The 14,860-nt window shown below is 48.6% G+C and overlaps 1 protein-coding gene across 5 annotated transcripts in view; it reads left to right on the top strand.

Moving 5' to 3' along the window:
• The first annotated feature begins 13,224 nt into the window (after positions 1–13,224).
• ALDH1L2 (aldehyde dehydrogenase 1 family member L2) overlaps positions 13,225–14,860 on the top strand; it is a 74,282-nt gene continuing 72,646 nt past the window's right edge. For 2 of the 5 annotated variants that reach the window (XM_065564954.1, XM_042843623.2), the window contains exon 1: positions 13,225–13,699. In XM_065564954.1, the coding sequence (XP_065421026.1) occupies positions 13,649–13,699 (51 nt within the window). In that variant the 5' untranslated portion in view covers positions 13,225–13,648. The remainder of the gene's footprint in view (positions 13,700–14,860) is intronic. The other 3 variants (XM_005300767.5, XM_065564973.1, XM_005300769.5) reach the window with 3 other exon arrangements.

Here is a 14,860-nt window from a genome sequence, read left to right on the forward strand (position 1 = left end):
GCCAAATTGTAAAACTTAAGTTATCTTTAAAAAAATGTAGAGTGTATAGAATATAAAAAATTGACAAACATTTCAGAATAAACGACAGCTGTCATAAGATACATTTTAGTGCAACAATATTGAGTTTTCAAGGTCTTTGTTGTACAATTTAAGAATTTTCACCATATAATTAGGAGACATTTTAGTGTGTCTGCATAAAAATACCAGCAGCGATAGCATAACATATTTGGAAATTAAGAGATTTTTGCTTTTTGTGCTTAACGTTTAAAAAGAAAAACTGTGATTACTCCATAGCTATTCTTCATAAATTCATATTTTTTTCCTTCTCTAGTTTCTATGCTATTATTAAAACATTCTATCCATCTACCTGCAGGTATAAGTTTTCTTCCTATAGGATATAGTCTGGTACTTTGTCCAATCTAGGTTGGTTTTTTTTTTAATGTTCCAAATAATGGGAGTCCAACTAATTCTTTGGGAAGACTTCCATAATTCAATAGATCTTGGCTAAAATTTTCAAAAACACCTGAGTGATTTAAGGGCCTAAGTTCATTGACTTTCAATTAGATTTAGGCTCTAAGTGCCTAAATCACTTTTGAAATGGGTCTTAGGCTCCTTAGGCACTTCTGAACATTTTACCCCTCATCATAACATTTTTTTGCTCCTTTACATTAGTCCTTTATTTTCCCTTTCTTAATTTCATTACATTATTCCTAGTTATTTCCCCTTGTACCATCCTGTTCTATAAGTTTTTATGCCTAAATTATATCCTAAATAATTCCTCCCCTTCCTTGGGACCTTAAGCCACAGCCCTTGGTGGAGTGCAATGGAAGTACCCCCATCTTAGGGCATGTCTACACTACGAAATTAGGTCGAATTTATTTAAGTCGACATTTAGCCTCCGATTTTACAAAGTCGATGCTGCATGTCCCCATTATGCACATTCTGTCGGCGGAGTGCATCCTCACTACCATGGCTAGCATCGACTCATGGAGCGATGCACTGTGAACAGCTATCCCACAATTCCTGCTGCTGATTGGAATTCTGGGTTAGGCTTTCAGTGCCTGATGGGACAAAAACATTTTCACGAGTTGTTTTGGATACATATCATCAGCCTCCCATGATGCACTTGCCTCCTCCCTCCCTTCGCCATTTTCGCGCCTAAGCCTGGGTTACTCGTGCAGACACCATAGCACGGCAAGCATGGACCCTGCTCAGCTATACACTGTTGTTGTGAGCATCGCAAACACCTCGCGCATTGTCCTGCGATATTTGCAGAGCCTAGCCAGGAGTCGCCGCACGGAAGAATGTGATGCCATGCAAATAGCCATGCTGGAAGCCATGGAATGGAGTAATTCGCACATGCTGTCAGCGGCAGCCGGGCTTGTTGACACAGTGGAACGCCGCTTCTGGTCCTGAGAAACAAGCACAGACTAGTGAGACCGCATAGTTATGCAGGTATGGGATGAGGAGCAATGGCTGCATAACCTTCGAATGCGTAAGGCCACTTTCATGGAACTTTGTGAGTTGCTTTCCCCAGCCCTGAAGCACAGAAACACCAAAATGAGACCTGCTATGACAGTTGAGAAGCAAGTGGCGATAGCCCTGTGGAAGCTTGAAACACCTGACTGCTACCGGTCAGTCAGGAATCAGTTTGGAGTGGGTAAATCTACCGTGGGGGCTGTTGTGATCCAAGTAGCCAGGGCAATCAATTCACTTCTGCTAAGAAGGGTAATGACTCTGGAAAACATGCAGGACAGAGTGGATGGCTTAGCCACGATGGGGTTCCCTAGCGGTGGTAGGGTGATAGAACACACATCCCTATCTTGGCACCAGACCACCTTGCCAAAGAGTACATAAACCGCAAGGGGTACTTCTTAATGGTGTTGCAAGCGCTAGTGGATCACAAGGGCTGTTTCACCGACATCAACATGGGATGGTCGGGAAAGGTACATCTTTAGGAACTCCAGTCTTTTCAGAAAACAGCAAGAAGGAACTTTCTTCCCAGACCAGAAAATTACCATTGGTGATGTTGAAATGCCAATAGTTATCCTTGGAGACCCAGCCTACCCCTTGCTCCTGTGGCTCATGAAGCCATCCACAGGCAGCCTGGACAGCAGTAAGATGCAGTTCAACCATAGGCTGAGCAAGTGCAGAATGGTGGTAGAATGTGCCCTTGGACGTTTAAAGGGCTGCTGGCACAGTTTATTCACTAGGTTAGACCTCAGCAAAAGCACTATTCCCATTGTTGTTGTTGCTGCTTGCTGTGTGCTCCATAATATCTGCGAAAGTAAAGGGGAAAAGTTTCTGGCGGGGTGGGGGGTTGAGACAGGTGGCCTGGCAGCCCATTTTGAACAGCCAGACACCAGGGCAATAAGAAGAGCACATTGAGGCACACTGCGCCTCCGAGAGCTTTGAAAACCAGTTTCATGAACGATCCACCACTGATGGGACAGTTCTGTGTGTTGTTCCTTACTCTTTTTTGCATGTACTGCCCTGTAAACTAAACCCCCACCAACCACAGTGTGCACAGTGAATAAAGAGCCTCTTGTCCTCAATTCATGCATTTTTATTATGCTAACAAACACTGAACAGAGACAGCAATAAATAGCAAAGATAACCTGGGTCTAAGGGCCTGATAACATGGAGGGGAGGGGCAAGGACACATAGCTTACTACAATTGCCCTGTCTAGTAATCAAAGCTGTGGGAATGAGAGCCGTCTGCTCCATGAACCATCCCCTGGAGTTGAGTTCAAGGGATAACGGAGCTTCCCCCTTTCTCTCCCCCCCCACCCCCCGGATTCTAGGACGTCTGGGAGAGGAGGATATGGAACTTGGTGAGAGTGCAGCTGGTTCATCATTGGGTGCAGCGGGACTCTAAGGTCTAGCTGCCTTTCCTGCACCTCAACCAGAGGCCTCAACATGTCTGTTTGCTCCCCCGTAAGCCGCAACATCTCCTCTTGCGTGTCACGCTCTTGACCCTGCATGTTTCCTGCACAATTGGTCGGTGCGCATGCTCTCCGACAGTGTAAGCCTCCATGCATTCAGCTGGGCCCTGTCAGTCTTGGAGGAGCGCATCAAATTACAGAACATGTCTTCCCTTGTCTGCTTTTTTCACCTTCTAATCTGGGACATCCATTGTGCTGGTGTGGAGGAAGCACCCACAGACAATGTTGCAGCTGCAAGGAAAAACATACATTGTTGAAAACAGGTTAACTCTTGTAATGAATGAAACACTTCACAGCAGAAAATACATTCCCTGAGGTACATGGCCACATTTTGTCTTCTAAAAGAAGCGCCTACCAGTAAGGTACAACATATGGCACAGCGCTGGGCAGCAGATTTCGGTTTTCAGGCAGGCATGGTAAGCACACAAGATAGGGCAGGTGGTGTCAGGGCACACCCGGGGACATTTTTTGGTGGGGAAACACTTGGCACATAAACAGGATTTTCCAGGGAGCACCCTTTGTGTAGTTGGACTGGCCGCCACTGTATCCCAATTGTTTACCTCAAATTAAACATTAACCACAATTGTAATCACACTACAGGGGTTAAATGCAAGTGTGCACTCACCAGAGGAGCCTTCCCCGCCATCACAGTCCAGCAACAGTCGGTCCCGGGAGGGGATTGGCCCCAGAGTTAGGAAAAGGTCCTGGCTGTCGGGAAGAATGGATCCTCCACTTGCCTGCTGCGCATTCTCCTCCTCTTCCTCCTCCTCCTCATCATCATCAACAATGTCCTCCTCGTTGTTGCCCGTGGCTGCCTGGGTCCCCTGGGAAGTATCCATGGAGAGTGTTGGGGTACTGGTGGGGTCCCCACCTAGAATCACAAGCAGCCCCTCATAGAAGTGGCATGTCTGTGACCCAGAACCAGAGCAACTATTTGCCTCCCTTGTCTTCTGGTACGCTTCCCTGAGCTCCTTTATTTTCACACAGCACTGCTGTGTCCCCATGATGTAGCCTTTTTCCACCATTCTCTGTGCGATTTTTGGCATAGATGTCAGCATTTCTTCTGGTGGTTCGGAGCTCTGCCTGCACAGACTCTTCTCCCCACACAGCAATCAAATCCAATGTCTCATGTATGCTCCATGCTGGAGTGCATTTGCAGCCCTGGGCAGGCATGGTCAGCTCTGGTGGTGAGATCTCCATGCTGATCAAACAGGAAATGAAATTCTAAAGTTCCCGGGGCTTTTCCTGTGTACCTAGCTGAAGTGCAGTGGAGTTCAAAGTGCTGTCCAGAGCGGTCATATTGGAGCACTCTGGGGGTATGTCTACACTACGAAATTAGGTCGATTTTATAGAAGTCGATTTTTTAGAAATCGATTTTATAGTTGATTGTGTGTGTCCCCACTAAGTGCATTAAGTTGGTGGAGTGCGTCCACAGTACCGAGGCTAGTGTTGACTTTCGGAGCGTTGCACTGTGGTAGCTATCCCACAGTTCCTGCAGTCTCCACCGCCCATTGGAATTTTGGGTTGAGCTCCCAATGCCTGATGGGGCAAAAATATTGTCGCAGGTGGTTCTGGGTACATGTCATCAGGCCCCCCTCCTTCTGTGAAAGCAATGGCAAAAAATCGTTTTTCGCCTTTTTTCCTGGGTTACCCGTGCAGACGACATACCACGGCAAGCATGGAGCCCGCTCAGCTCACCGTCACCGTACGTCTCCTGGGTGCTGCTGACAGACGCGGTACTGCATTGCTACACAGCAGCAGCAGCAACTTCTTGCCTTTGCAAGTTAGCAAAGATGGTTAGCAGTCGTACTGCACCATTTGCCGCTAACTCCTGGTCGCTCCTGGCTGACCTCGGTGATGTCAGTCGGGGGCGCCTAGGCAGACATGGGTGCTCCTGGCTGACCTCGGTGAGGTTGGTCGGGGGCGCCTGGGCAGACATGGGTGCTCCTGGCCGACCTCGGTGAGGAGCTCCTAGACAAAAATGGGAATGACTCCAAGTCATTCTCTTCTTTAAGTTTTGTCTAATGGAGATTCAGTCCTTCCTGGAATATCATGCCAACTGGAGGCTTCTGCCTCAGGCTGCTCTCCCAGCCAGCCCCACCTACCCCAGCCTACCCCTTGCTCCCATGGCTCATGAAGCCTGGACAATAGTAAGGAGCAGTTCAACTATAGGGTGAACAAGTGCAGAATGGTGGTAGAATGTGCCTTTGGATGTTTAAAAGCTCACTGGTGCTGTTTGCTGACTAGGCTGTTTGCCATTAGATTAGAAGAGCACAGCAAGGCGTGCTGCACATCACAGAGGCTTTGAAAACCAGTTTCATGACTGGCCAGGCTTCGGTGTGACAGTTGTGTGTGTTTCTCCTTGATGCAACCTGCCCCCTTTATTGATTTTAATTCCCTATAAGCCAACCCTGTAAGCCATGTCGTGAGTCGCCCCTCCCTCTGTGAGAGCAATGGCAGACAATCGTTTTGCGCCTTTTTTCTGCAGACAACATACCACGGCAAGCATGGAGCCCGCTCAGATCACCGTGGCAGTTATGAGCACTGTAAACACCACGCGCGTTATCCTGCAGTATATGCAGCACCAGAAACTTCATAAGCAGGCAAGGAGGCGACAGCAGTGCGGTGACGAGAGTGATGAGGACATGGACACAGAGTTCTCTCAAAGCATGGGCTCTGGCAATTTGGAAATCATGGTGCTAATGGGGCAGGTTCATGCCATGGAATGCCGATTCTGGGCCCGGGAAACAAGCACAGACTGGTGGGACCGTATAGTGTTGCAGGTCTGGGATGATTCCCAGTGGCTGTGAAACTTTCACATGCGTAAGGGCACTTTCATGGAACTTTGTGACTTGCTTTCCCCCGCCCTGAAGCGCAAGAATACCAAGATGAGAGCAGCCCTCACAATTCACAAGCAAGTGGCGATAGCCCTCTGGAAGCTTGCAATGCCAGACAGCTACCGGTCAGTCGGGAATCAATTTGGAGTGGGCAAATCTACTGTGGGGGCTGCTGTGATCCAAGTAGCCAATGTGATCACTGAGCTGCTGCTATCAAGGGTAGTGACTTTGGGAAATGTGTAGGTCATAGTGGATGGCTTTGTTGCAATGGGATTCCCTAACTGTGGTGGGGCGATAGACGGAATGCATATCCCTATCTTGGGGCCGGACCACCAAGGTAGCCGGTACATAAACCGAAAGGGGTACTTTTCAATGGTGCCGCAAGCACTGGTGGATCACAAGGGACGTTTCACCAACATTAACATGGGATGGCCGGGAAAGGTACATGACGCTCGCATCTTTAGGAACTCTGGTCTGTATGAACAGCTGCAGCAAGGGACTTACTTTCCAGACCAGAAAATAACAGTTGGGGATGTTGAAATGCCTATAGTTATCCTTGGGGAACCAGCCTACCCCTTAATGCCATGGCTCATGAAGCCATACACAGGCACCCTGGACAGTAGTCAGGAGCTGTTCAACTATAGGCTGAGCAAGTGCAGAATGGTGGTAGAATGTGCATTTGGACATTTAAAAGCGCGCTGGCGCAGTTTACTGACTCGGTTAGACCACAGTGAAACCAATATTCCCATTGTTATTACTGCTTGCTCTGTACTCCACAATATCTGTGAGAGTAAGGGAGAGACATTTATGGCAGGGTGGGAAGTTGAGGCAAATCGCCTGACTGCTGATTACGTGCAGCCAGACACCAGGGCGGTTAGAAGAGCACAGCAGGGCGCGCTGCGCATCAGAGAAGCTTTGAAAACCAGTTTCATGATTGGCCAGGCTACGGTGTGAAAGTTCTGTTTGTTTCTCCTTGATGAAAACCCACCCCTTTGGTTCACTCTACATCCCTGTAAGCCAACTGCCCTTCCCTCCCCCCCACTTGATCTCTGCTTGCAGAGGCAATAAAGTCATTGTTGTTTCAAATTCATGGATTCTTTATTAATTCGTCACACAAATGGGGGGATAACTGCCAAGGTAGGCCGGGAGGGGTGAGGGAGGAGGGAAGCACTGGGTGGGGTGGCGGAGGAGGGAAGGACAAGGCCACACTGCACTTCAAAACTTATTGAATGCCAGCTTTCTGTTGCTTGGGCACTCCTCTGGGGTGGAGTGGTTGGGTGGCCAGAGGCCCCTCCCCCCCGCCACCGTGTTCTTGGGCGTCTGGGTGAGGAGGCTATGGAACTTGGGAAGGAGGGCGGTTGTTTACACAGGGGCTGCAGCGGTGGTCTGTGCTTCTGCTGCCTTTCCTGCACCTCAACAAATACGCCGGAGAATATCAGTTTGATCCTGCAGTAGCCTAAGCATTGCTTCCTGCCTCCTTTTATCATGCTGACGCCACCAATCAGCTTGATCCTGCCATCTCTCCTCTTGCTCCCGCCACCTGTCCTCACGTTCATTTTGTGCTTTCCTGCACTCTGACAGTGTCTGCCTCCATGCATTCTGCTGGGCTCTTTCAGTGTGGGAGGACTGCATGAGCTCAGAGAACATTTTGTTGCGAGTGCATTTTTTTCACCTTCTAATCTTCACTAGCCTCTGGGACGGAGATGATACGGGGAGTGTTGAAACATTTGCAGCTGTGGGAGGAAAAAAAGGGAGAGTAGTATTTAAAGAGACACGTTTTAGAGAACAATGGGTAGACTCTTTCACGGTGAACCAAGCTGTTAACATTACATAGCATGTGTGCTTTCTTTACAAGGTCACATTTTGCCTCTTATATTGAGGGCCTACTGGTTTGGTGTGAGAGATCATACACGCAGGGCCGGCGGGCAACAGAATTCGGCATGCAGGCAGACATAGTAAGCCACAGTCTTTTGGCTTCTTTAACCTTCATAACATGTGGGGATGGTTTCAAACAGCAGCGCCCTCATTTCCCATACCAAGCACCCATTGAGTTGGCCATTTAAAATGGGTTGGCCATTTAAAAGGAGGGGCTGCGGTTTTCAGGTTAACGTGCAGACACGTTAACAGACTTTTCCAGTAGCTGTACTGGCCGCCAATGCATCCCAAGTCTTCAGGGCAAATTAATCATTAAACACGCTTGCTTTTAAACCATGTATTATATTTACAAAGGTACACTCACCAGAGGTCCCTTCTCCGCCTTCCAGGTCCAGGAGCCCACCTTAGGTGGGTTGGGAGGGTACTAGATCCAGGGTGAAAAAAGGTTCCTGGCTTTCGGGGAAAAGGGTTTCTCCGCTTGCTTGCTGTGCGCTATCTTCAACCTCCTCCTCATCTTCCTTGTCCCCAAAATCCGCATCCCTATTGCGTGAGAATCCATTGACGGAGTCCACACACCGGGGTGGGGTAGTTGTAGGGGCACCCCCTAGAATGGCATGCAGCTCATCATAGAAGCGGCATGTCCGGGGCTCTGACCCGGAGAAGCCGTTTGCCTCTCTGGTTCTTTGATAGGCTTGCCTGAGCTCCTTAAGTTTCACATGGCACTGCTGCGGGTCCCTGTTATAGCCTCTGTCCTTCATGCCCTTGGAGATTTTTTCAAATATTCTGGCATTTCGTATTTTGGAAAGGAGTTCTGATAACACAGATTCGTCTCCCCATACAGCAATCAGATCCAGTACCTCCCATTCAGTCCATGCTGGAGCTCTTTTGCGATTCCGGGACTCCGTGGTCACCTGTGCTGACGAGCTCTGCATGGTCACCTGTACTGATCAGCTCGCCACGCTGGCCAAACAGGAAATGAAATTCAAAAGTTCGGGGGCTTTTCCTGTCTACCTGGCCAGTGCATCTGAGTTGAGAGTGCTGTCCAGAGCGGTCACAATGGAGCACTCTGGGATAGCTCCCGGAGGCCAATACCATAGAATTGTGTCTACACTACCCCAAATTCGACCCAGCAGGGTCAATTTCAGCACTAATCCCCTTGTCAGGGAGGAGTACAGAAATTGATTTTAAGAGCCCTTTAAGTCGACAAAAATGGCTTCGTTGTGTGGACGGGTGCAGGGTTAACTTGATCTAATGCTGCTAAATTCGATCTAAACTCGTAGTGTAGAACAGGGCTGGGACACCTCCCGGAGGCCAAACCCATCCAATTACACAGCGTTGTGTCTACACTACCCCTAATTCGACCCAGGAAGGTTGAAGTGGAGTACAGGCATCAATTTTACAAGCCCTTTAGGTCGGCAGAAAGGGCTCGGTAGTGTAGACACGCACATTATACATTCAACCTAACGCGGCATATGTCGATCTAATGCCATAGTGTAGACCAGGTCTTACTAGAAGTTCCCAAGAAGCAGAGTGTGCTGCAAGCACTGGAAAACAGGGGAAGTGTGCCATTTGATAAGGTACAACATGTGCTCCCTTCTCCATGGAGATGGATCTACTGACTGGTGCAGAGAAGGAAGGACCACAGCCCCACCCTTGCCTCTCCACGCCTCTTTGTAGAGGCTAGCACCACTGTAGGCATTAGCCTGGAGCATTCTTTGTGCTACCTGAGCAGAACGGGGACTGTGTTAGAACCTTGCCCAGCAGTGGCACAAGAGACTGCAGGGAGAAGAGTGCTCCTTATGCCTTTTCCCTTTCACATACCCATGTGGGGCAGGCACAATCTGATCCTCATTGTCACTCCCTTCAAATATCTGCAGACAGCTATGTACCCTGCTTCGGTGTCTCTAGGGTACGTCTGCAGTAGAGCTAGGAGATTCCCAGCTTGAGGAGACATGCACATTCTAGCTCTGACTGCACTAGTGCATTCAAAATAGAAGTGGTGTCACTGCAGCCCAAGAAGTAGGAGGGGCTAGCAGCTCTGGCCACAATCCCATCTGAGCCCCCAAGCATGTACTACAGTAGCTAGATCCTTGAATTTCTATTCTTAGTGTGCTAACTCTGTGAAGCTAGACATCTAGTTTTTTGGTTTTGTTTCTTAGCTTTCCTTATAAATCAATCCCTCCAGCCACCTAGTCACTCTTGAGGTTTTCCCTTTCATTCCCTCCACTTTGTCCTGTTATTTTAATCAGGGTTCAAGTGAACAAACATGCAAAAACTGTAACTAAATAACATGCACCTTCTGAAAGTCAGCTTCACAATCTGCAATTACAGGCAAATACACTTTCCTGTCTTTTCCTGCCTACAGTACTTTGGGAATGCAGAATTTTAGCTCACACAAGCATATGGAAAGAGCAAAGGGATTTCCCCAGAAATATTAGAAATGTATACAATTGCTGATCCGCTATTTTTCACAGAATCTGGATCCTCTTCAAAGTGTCTATTGCCAGGGCCTGTCTGATAGTATTGGGGGTCTGAATGTAAAGTTTCTATGTGCTTTCATCACTTTCTCAATTCTTCTTCTTTCAGTAAATTCTTTTCCCATGTTGTCATTAAATCTTCCCAGTTTCTCTCAATCTTCCCCTCCATCACTTTCCCCATGTTCTCTTTGTCTCTCTGCATTTTCTCTTAATCCTCCTTCCTTTCAATTGTATTCACTCAATCCACCCACCCAAAACCATTTAAACAAATTCTAAGAGTGTGGGGGGAAATACATGCCCCGTATTTGAACTGTCCAGAGAGGAAAACAACATCAACTAAGAATTGGCCAAGGGCACCCTTTTCTGGATTTTTCAATTTACTACCAAAAAAAATCCAGAGGATCCTTTTAATTTGAAATGTTTTATTAAAAATGTTATAATTTCTGTAGACTCATTCACAATCTAGATTGTAGTGGAATTACAGTGAGGTCTGAATAAGGAGGAGTGCATGGCTGTGCTACCCAGAACAAACCACAGAGCGAATTAGGAGATAGTCACAATTCAGTCCTTGTCATTCCTTTACCCCAGGGGGAAATAAGGTGGACCAGATAAAGGGCTGGCATGACTTATTTCCCACTCTGTGCTAGCTCTGTTGTACTCCTCATCCCTGCAAATCCACTCTCTGGCCCCCGGCGTTGGTGGGGGAGTTGCAGCCCTGCAGTGATAGCTCTCTCCTTTGCATGCAGATGGGCAATAAGGGTAACTAGGGGAGAAAGGGGGCTTACAATTAAACCCTAAGGATTTTTGCCCTGGACACTAAAAAGGGAGCCAATGTTTTTTTCCTATCTGGTAAGGAGTGGGCAGGTGCATATTCTTTACCGGTGCCTTGCCTACCATCCGTTGCATTCCAATGAGCTCTGTTCCGGTTACAAGCTCATTGAGGAAGCTTGTCTTGATGTCTTCTCCATTTTCTTCCCTACCTCGTCTCCTATGTGTTTGATCTTCTCGGGACAGTATTAGAGACTGGAACAGGATGTGCCCTCTTCCCCATCTCCTTCTAGGGATGGGCCTCTTATGTCTACAGTGCAATTAAAAACCCAGGGCTAGCTACTGCCAGCTGTCTGGGACTCTGGTGAAGGGGCTATTTAATTATGGGGTAGATGTTTGGGCTCAGACTGCAGCCTGGGCTCTAGGACCCTGCAAGATAGCCTAATCCTGGTACAATTTTCAAACAGTGTTCAGATTACCAATGTCCTGCCTACCCCCTGAGGAGGTCCCCCCTCACACCCTCTCCCCATGGAAAACTAAAACAGCCTCCTCCTTCAAGAAGGAATTCCAGTGGGTAGAGAAAACTGAGGGGACTCAGGATGGAAGAGGGCTCAAATGAATTAGATGTTTCAGAGGGGGAGCAAGGGGAGAGGTTTCAGCACAGCATCACTGCTGGTGTGGAGCCCTGTTTCTCTTTGCCTTGCTACATTTTTCTCCAAAAAACATGCTTTTGTTATTAGGGCATGAAGATGAAAGAGGAGATATAACACATAGACTGCTTGTGATGGGGTAGAGTTTTATTTCAGGTAGGTTTCAATAAGGGGGCCTGTCTTTTACCTGTGTAATTAAATAAAAGGGTGTATAAAGCCCCTCCCCTCTAGATTTCTATCTAGGTTTCTATCTGCATTGCAACTTACTACACCCAACACCTCAAATAAAAACAAGAGAGATTTGGAATAAGAAAGAGTCATGACAGAGGTGGTTAGATAAAGTTTGCCAAAAAATTGTGAAATTTTGTTTCTGGTTTTTATCAAATTGTCATTTTTGACAAAAGTTTCCAACTACAGCTGGTTATTTAACTATTTTCCATTCTTGCTTTGCACTGTGGTCAGGAATAAAACTCCTGCTAACAGTACTACCAACCCCGAGCATTCAGAAATCATGGGTCAGGCCCGGAAATCATGAGACTGGTGTTTTAAAAATAACTAATCTGGGAGTATTTTTGTTTGCTGTTTTTTTGAGCATGGAAGATTCGTATTTTCAAGCTCTTCTCCACAGCCCTGAGGACTATAAACTTACCTTTTAAAACTAAAGCTGAAATGTTCATGTAATCAGAAGACTGGTGGGGCTTTAAAAGAAAAACCAGCCCCAACAAAACAAAGAACACCACATATTACCAGACTCCCAGTAAAATCACAGGCAGTGGGCAAGGTGGATTTTCAGGAAGATACTGCTAGCTGCACCACTGACACCAGCATCCATCCTTCTGACAAGATTTAAAACAAATAAATGCCATGGGTAACTTTACTGGCTCGGTAGAAAGGAGAAGGACTGGGTGTGGACCCTCAAGGCTGGGGATTTAAGTATGGGAACTACAGCTAGTATCCAATGCAGCAGCGTGTGGCCTCAGCAACATGGGTTACCCCTGAGTGCATAAAACCTGTGTCCTTCACTCAGGCCATTGGCTCCTCAAACAACATTCCATCAAATTCACTCCTCTGGGCCCTCATCTTCAGGATTCTTAGTGAGCCGAAACAGGGGAACTTAAAAGCTCATTTCATGCTCCAGGATCGGTCTACCCCAGTGCTGGGCACGGCATGGGCTTGACGAGAGCTGGACCAGCACTACCCTCTCACCTATCAAACGCACCTGCAGGGCAGGGAGCAGGCGCGCTGCTGGAGCAGACCTGCAGTACCTGTTCTGAGGAGAAGAAGCAGTTTCCCACGGGGCTATCCTCCTTTTGTGCAAGCAAAGCAACCGAACGCCTGTCCACCCCCCCTCCCCATCCCCTGCAAGCTCTGCAATAGGGTGACCAGATGTCCTGATTTTATAGGGACAGTCCCGATTTTGGGGTCTTTTTCTTATATAGGCTCCTATTACCCCCCACCTCCTGTCCCGATTTTTTCACACTTACTGTCTGGTCACCCTACTCTGCAATGCCTGAGCCGCTCCTGTCTTCTGCCTGCGCACTGGCACCAGCTAGAGAGCAGTAAACCCATCCTCTCGGACCAGGGAAATAGCTCCCGCCTCCTGGCCTGATCTCCCCAGGGGACAACTTGGGACTTTGCTCTTGCTTGAACTCCCCGCTCAGTTCGGCCCTTGCCACCACCCGGGGCGGCTTTGTATTCCCCGTACAAAGGAGGAAACAGCCCGCTCTCCCGCGCACGGAGAGGGGCAGGTGCAGCAGCAGAGGAGAGGTCTCGCTCTCAGGCAGCTGGCAGCGAACCAGGCGGGAGCTGCGCCGCAGCCCCCTTAGAGCCCGGGCGGGCAGAGCGGAGGAGCGCGCGCGCGCAGGCGGGCGCGGGCGAAGCTGCTGCTGGCCTGTGTGCGCGCCTGCCTGGCTCGCGGCCACCGGCACCCAGCTCGGGTTGCATCAGACAAATCTCCCAGCTTGGGCCGCCTCCCCCTCTGCCTCTGCTTGTCCCCGGGAGCGGGGCACAGGTGTTCACTTCGCCACCGCGCTGCTGCAGCTGCTCCCGGCAAAGCTTCGGACCTGCGAGCCGCTGGCACCAAAGATCCTGCAAAAATGCTGTGGAAAGCCCATCAGCTGTTGAGGAAATTCTCCACCACGGCCACAGTGAGTGTGTGAGGATGGGTTCCCCCAAGGGAAGAGCTTTGCAGGAGGCCGTAGCTCAGGAATGAGCAAAAGGGTTATGGGGGGGGGGGGCGGAGGGTGCAGGGTCAGAACAGACTCAGTGGGACTTGGCAAATATATTGCTTTTGCTTGCAAGACTGTGAGCATATATTTGTTTTCCGTATTTGGATGAGAAGCCTCAGTAGCCCAGAAATGGGGGGCGGGAGGGGAGGACAAGTCAGCTGTGCTTGGGCAATACCTCTTCCATGAAAGGATAAAAATAGGCCGAGATGTTATCCCATGAATTTTGGCACTGGACGGTCAGAGGTCCCTTCAGGGGATATTTGACTTGTTTACCAAAATAGGAACATCTTGCTTTGCCAGACTCTGGTGGATCTCGGTATTATGGCGCGGATCTCGGAATATCCTCTGATACCATGCTGTGTATCGCAGGCGTCTGGGAGCTGCGACGAAGAAAATCGATGATGCTTTTGTAACATCTTTGCTTTTCAAGAATATGAACTGGCAATCATGTTCTCACGGGAATCTGGGCAGGGGAGGTCAGCGGTGCTCCGAGGCTGTAATTGCTGCGAAAGACGGCTAAAGATCTACTTCTCAAAAGGAAATAGCCAGGCTTGTTCCCACTACTGTAGTCAAACTGGGAACAGGCATGGCTATTCCTTATTAAGAAGTAAACCTTCAGCTTCTGCTCCAAATGCTGGCCTTGGAGGCGTGTCAGTTTGTGAACATCAGTTCTTACACTCTGCCTGTAGAGAATTAATGCAAGGCGCGGCGGACATTTGTCTGTCTGGTGTTGGATTAAACTGCATAGCTCTGCTGGGAGACTGTGATAACGATCCACGCTGTTCTTTATGGCCGGTTAAATGTGTCCCTTAAAATTTGATGTAAAGTAGACGAGATGCTTCGGGCACTCTGGTTAAGATTCATGGATGCGGCTGAATGCAGTTTGGGGGTGGTTTTTCTCCCCCCGAAGCCCGCTCTGTGTTTCATATTTGACAGCATGACCCAGGGTGAGGACGGCTGTTTGCCTGCTGGGGAATCTGCTTTGAAGGGTTTTTACAGTAAGAGACTTTAGCCAAGCTCTTTGGAATTGCATCAGCAATGTGAATGATGACTGACACGCTGCATACAGAGATATGGATG

The sequence above is a fragment of the Chrysemys picta genome, chromosome 1, assembly GCF_011386835.1.
Source record: "Chrysemys picta bellii isolate R12L10 chromosome 1, ASM1138683v2, whole genome shotgun sequence".
In the NCBI taxonomy this organism is placed as follows: domain Eukaryota; kingdom Metazoa; phylum Chordata; order Testudines; family Emydidae; genus Chrysemys; species Chrysemys picta.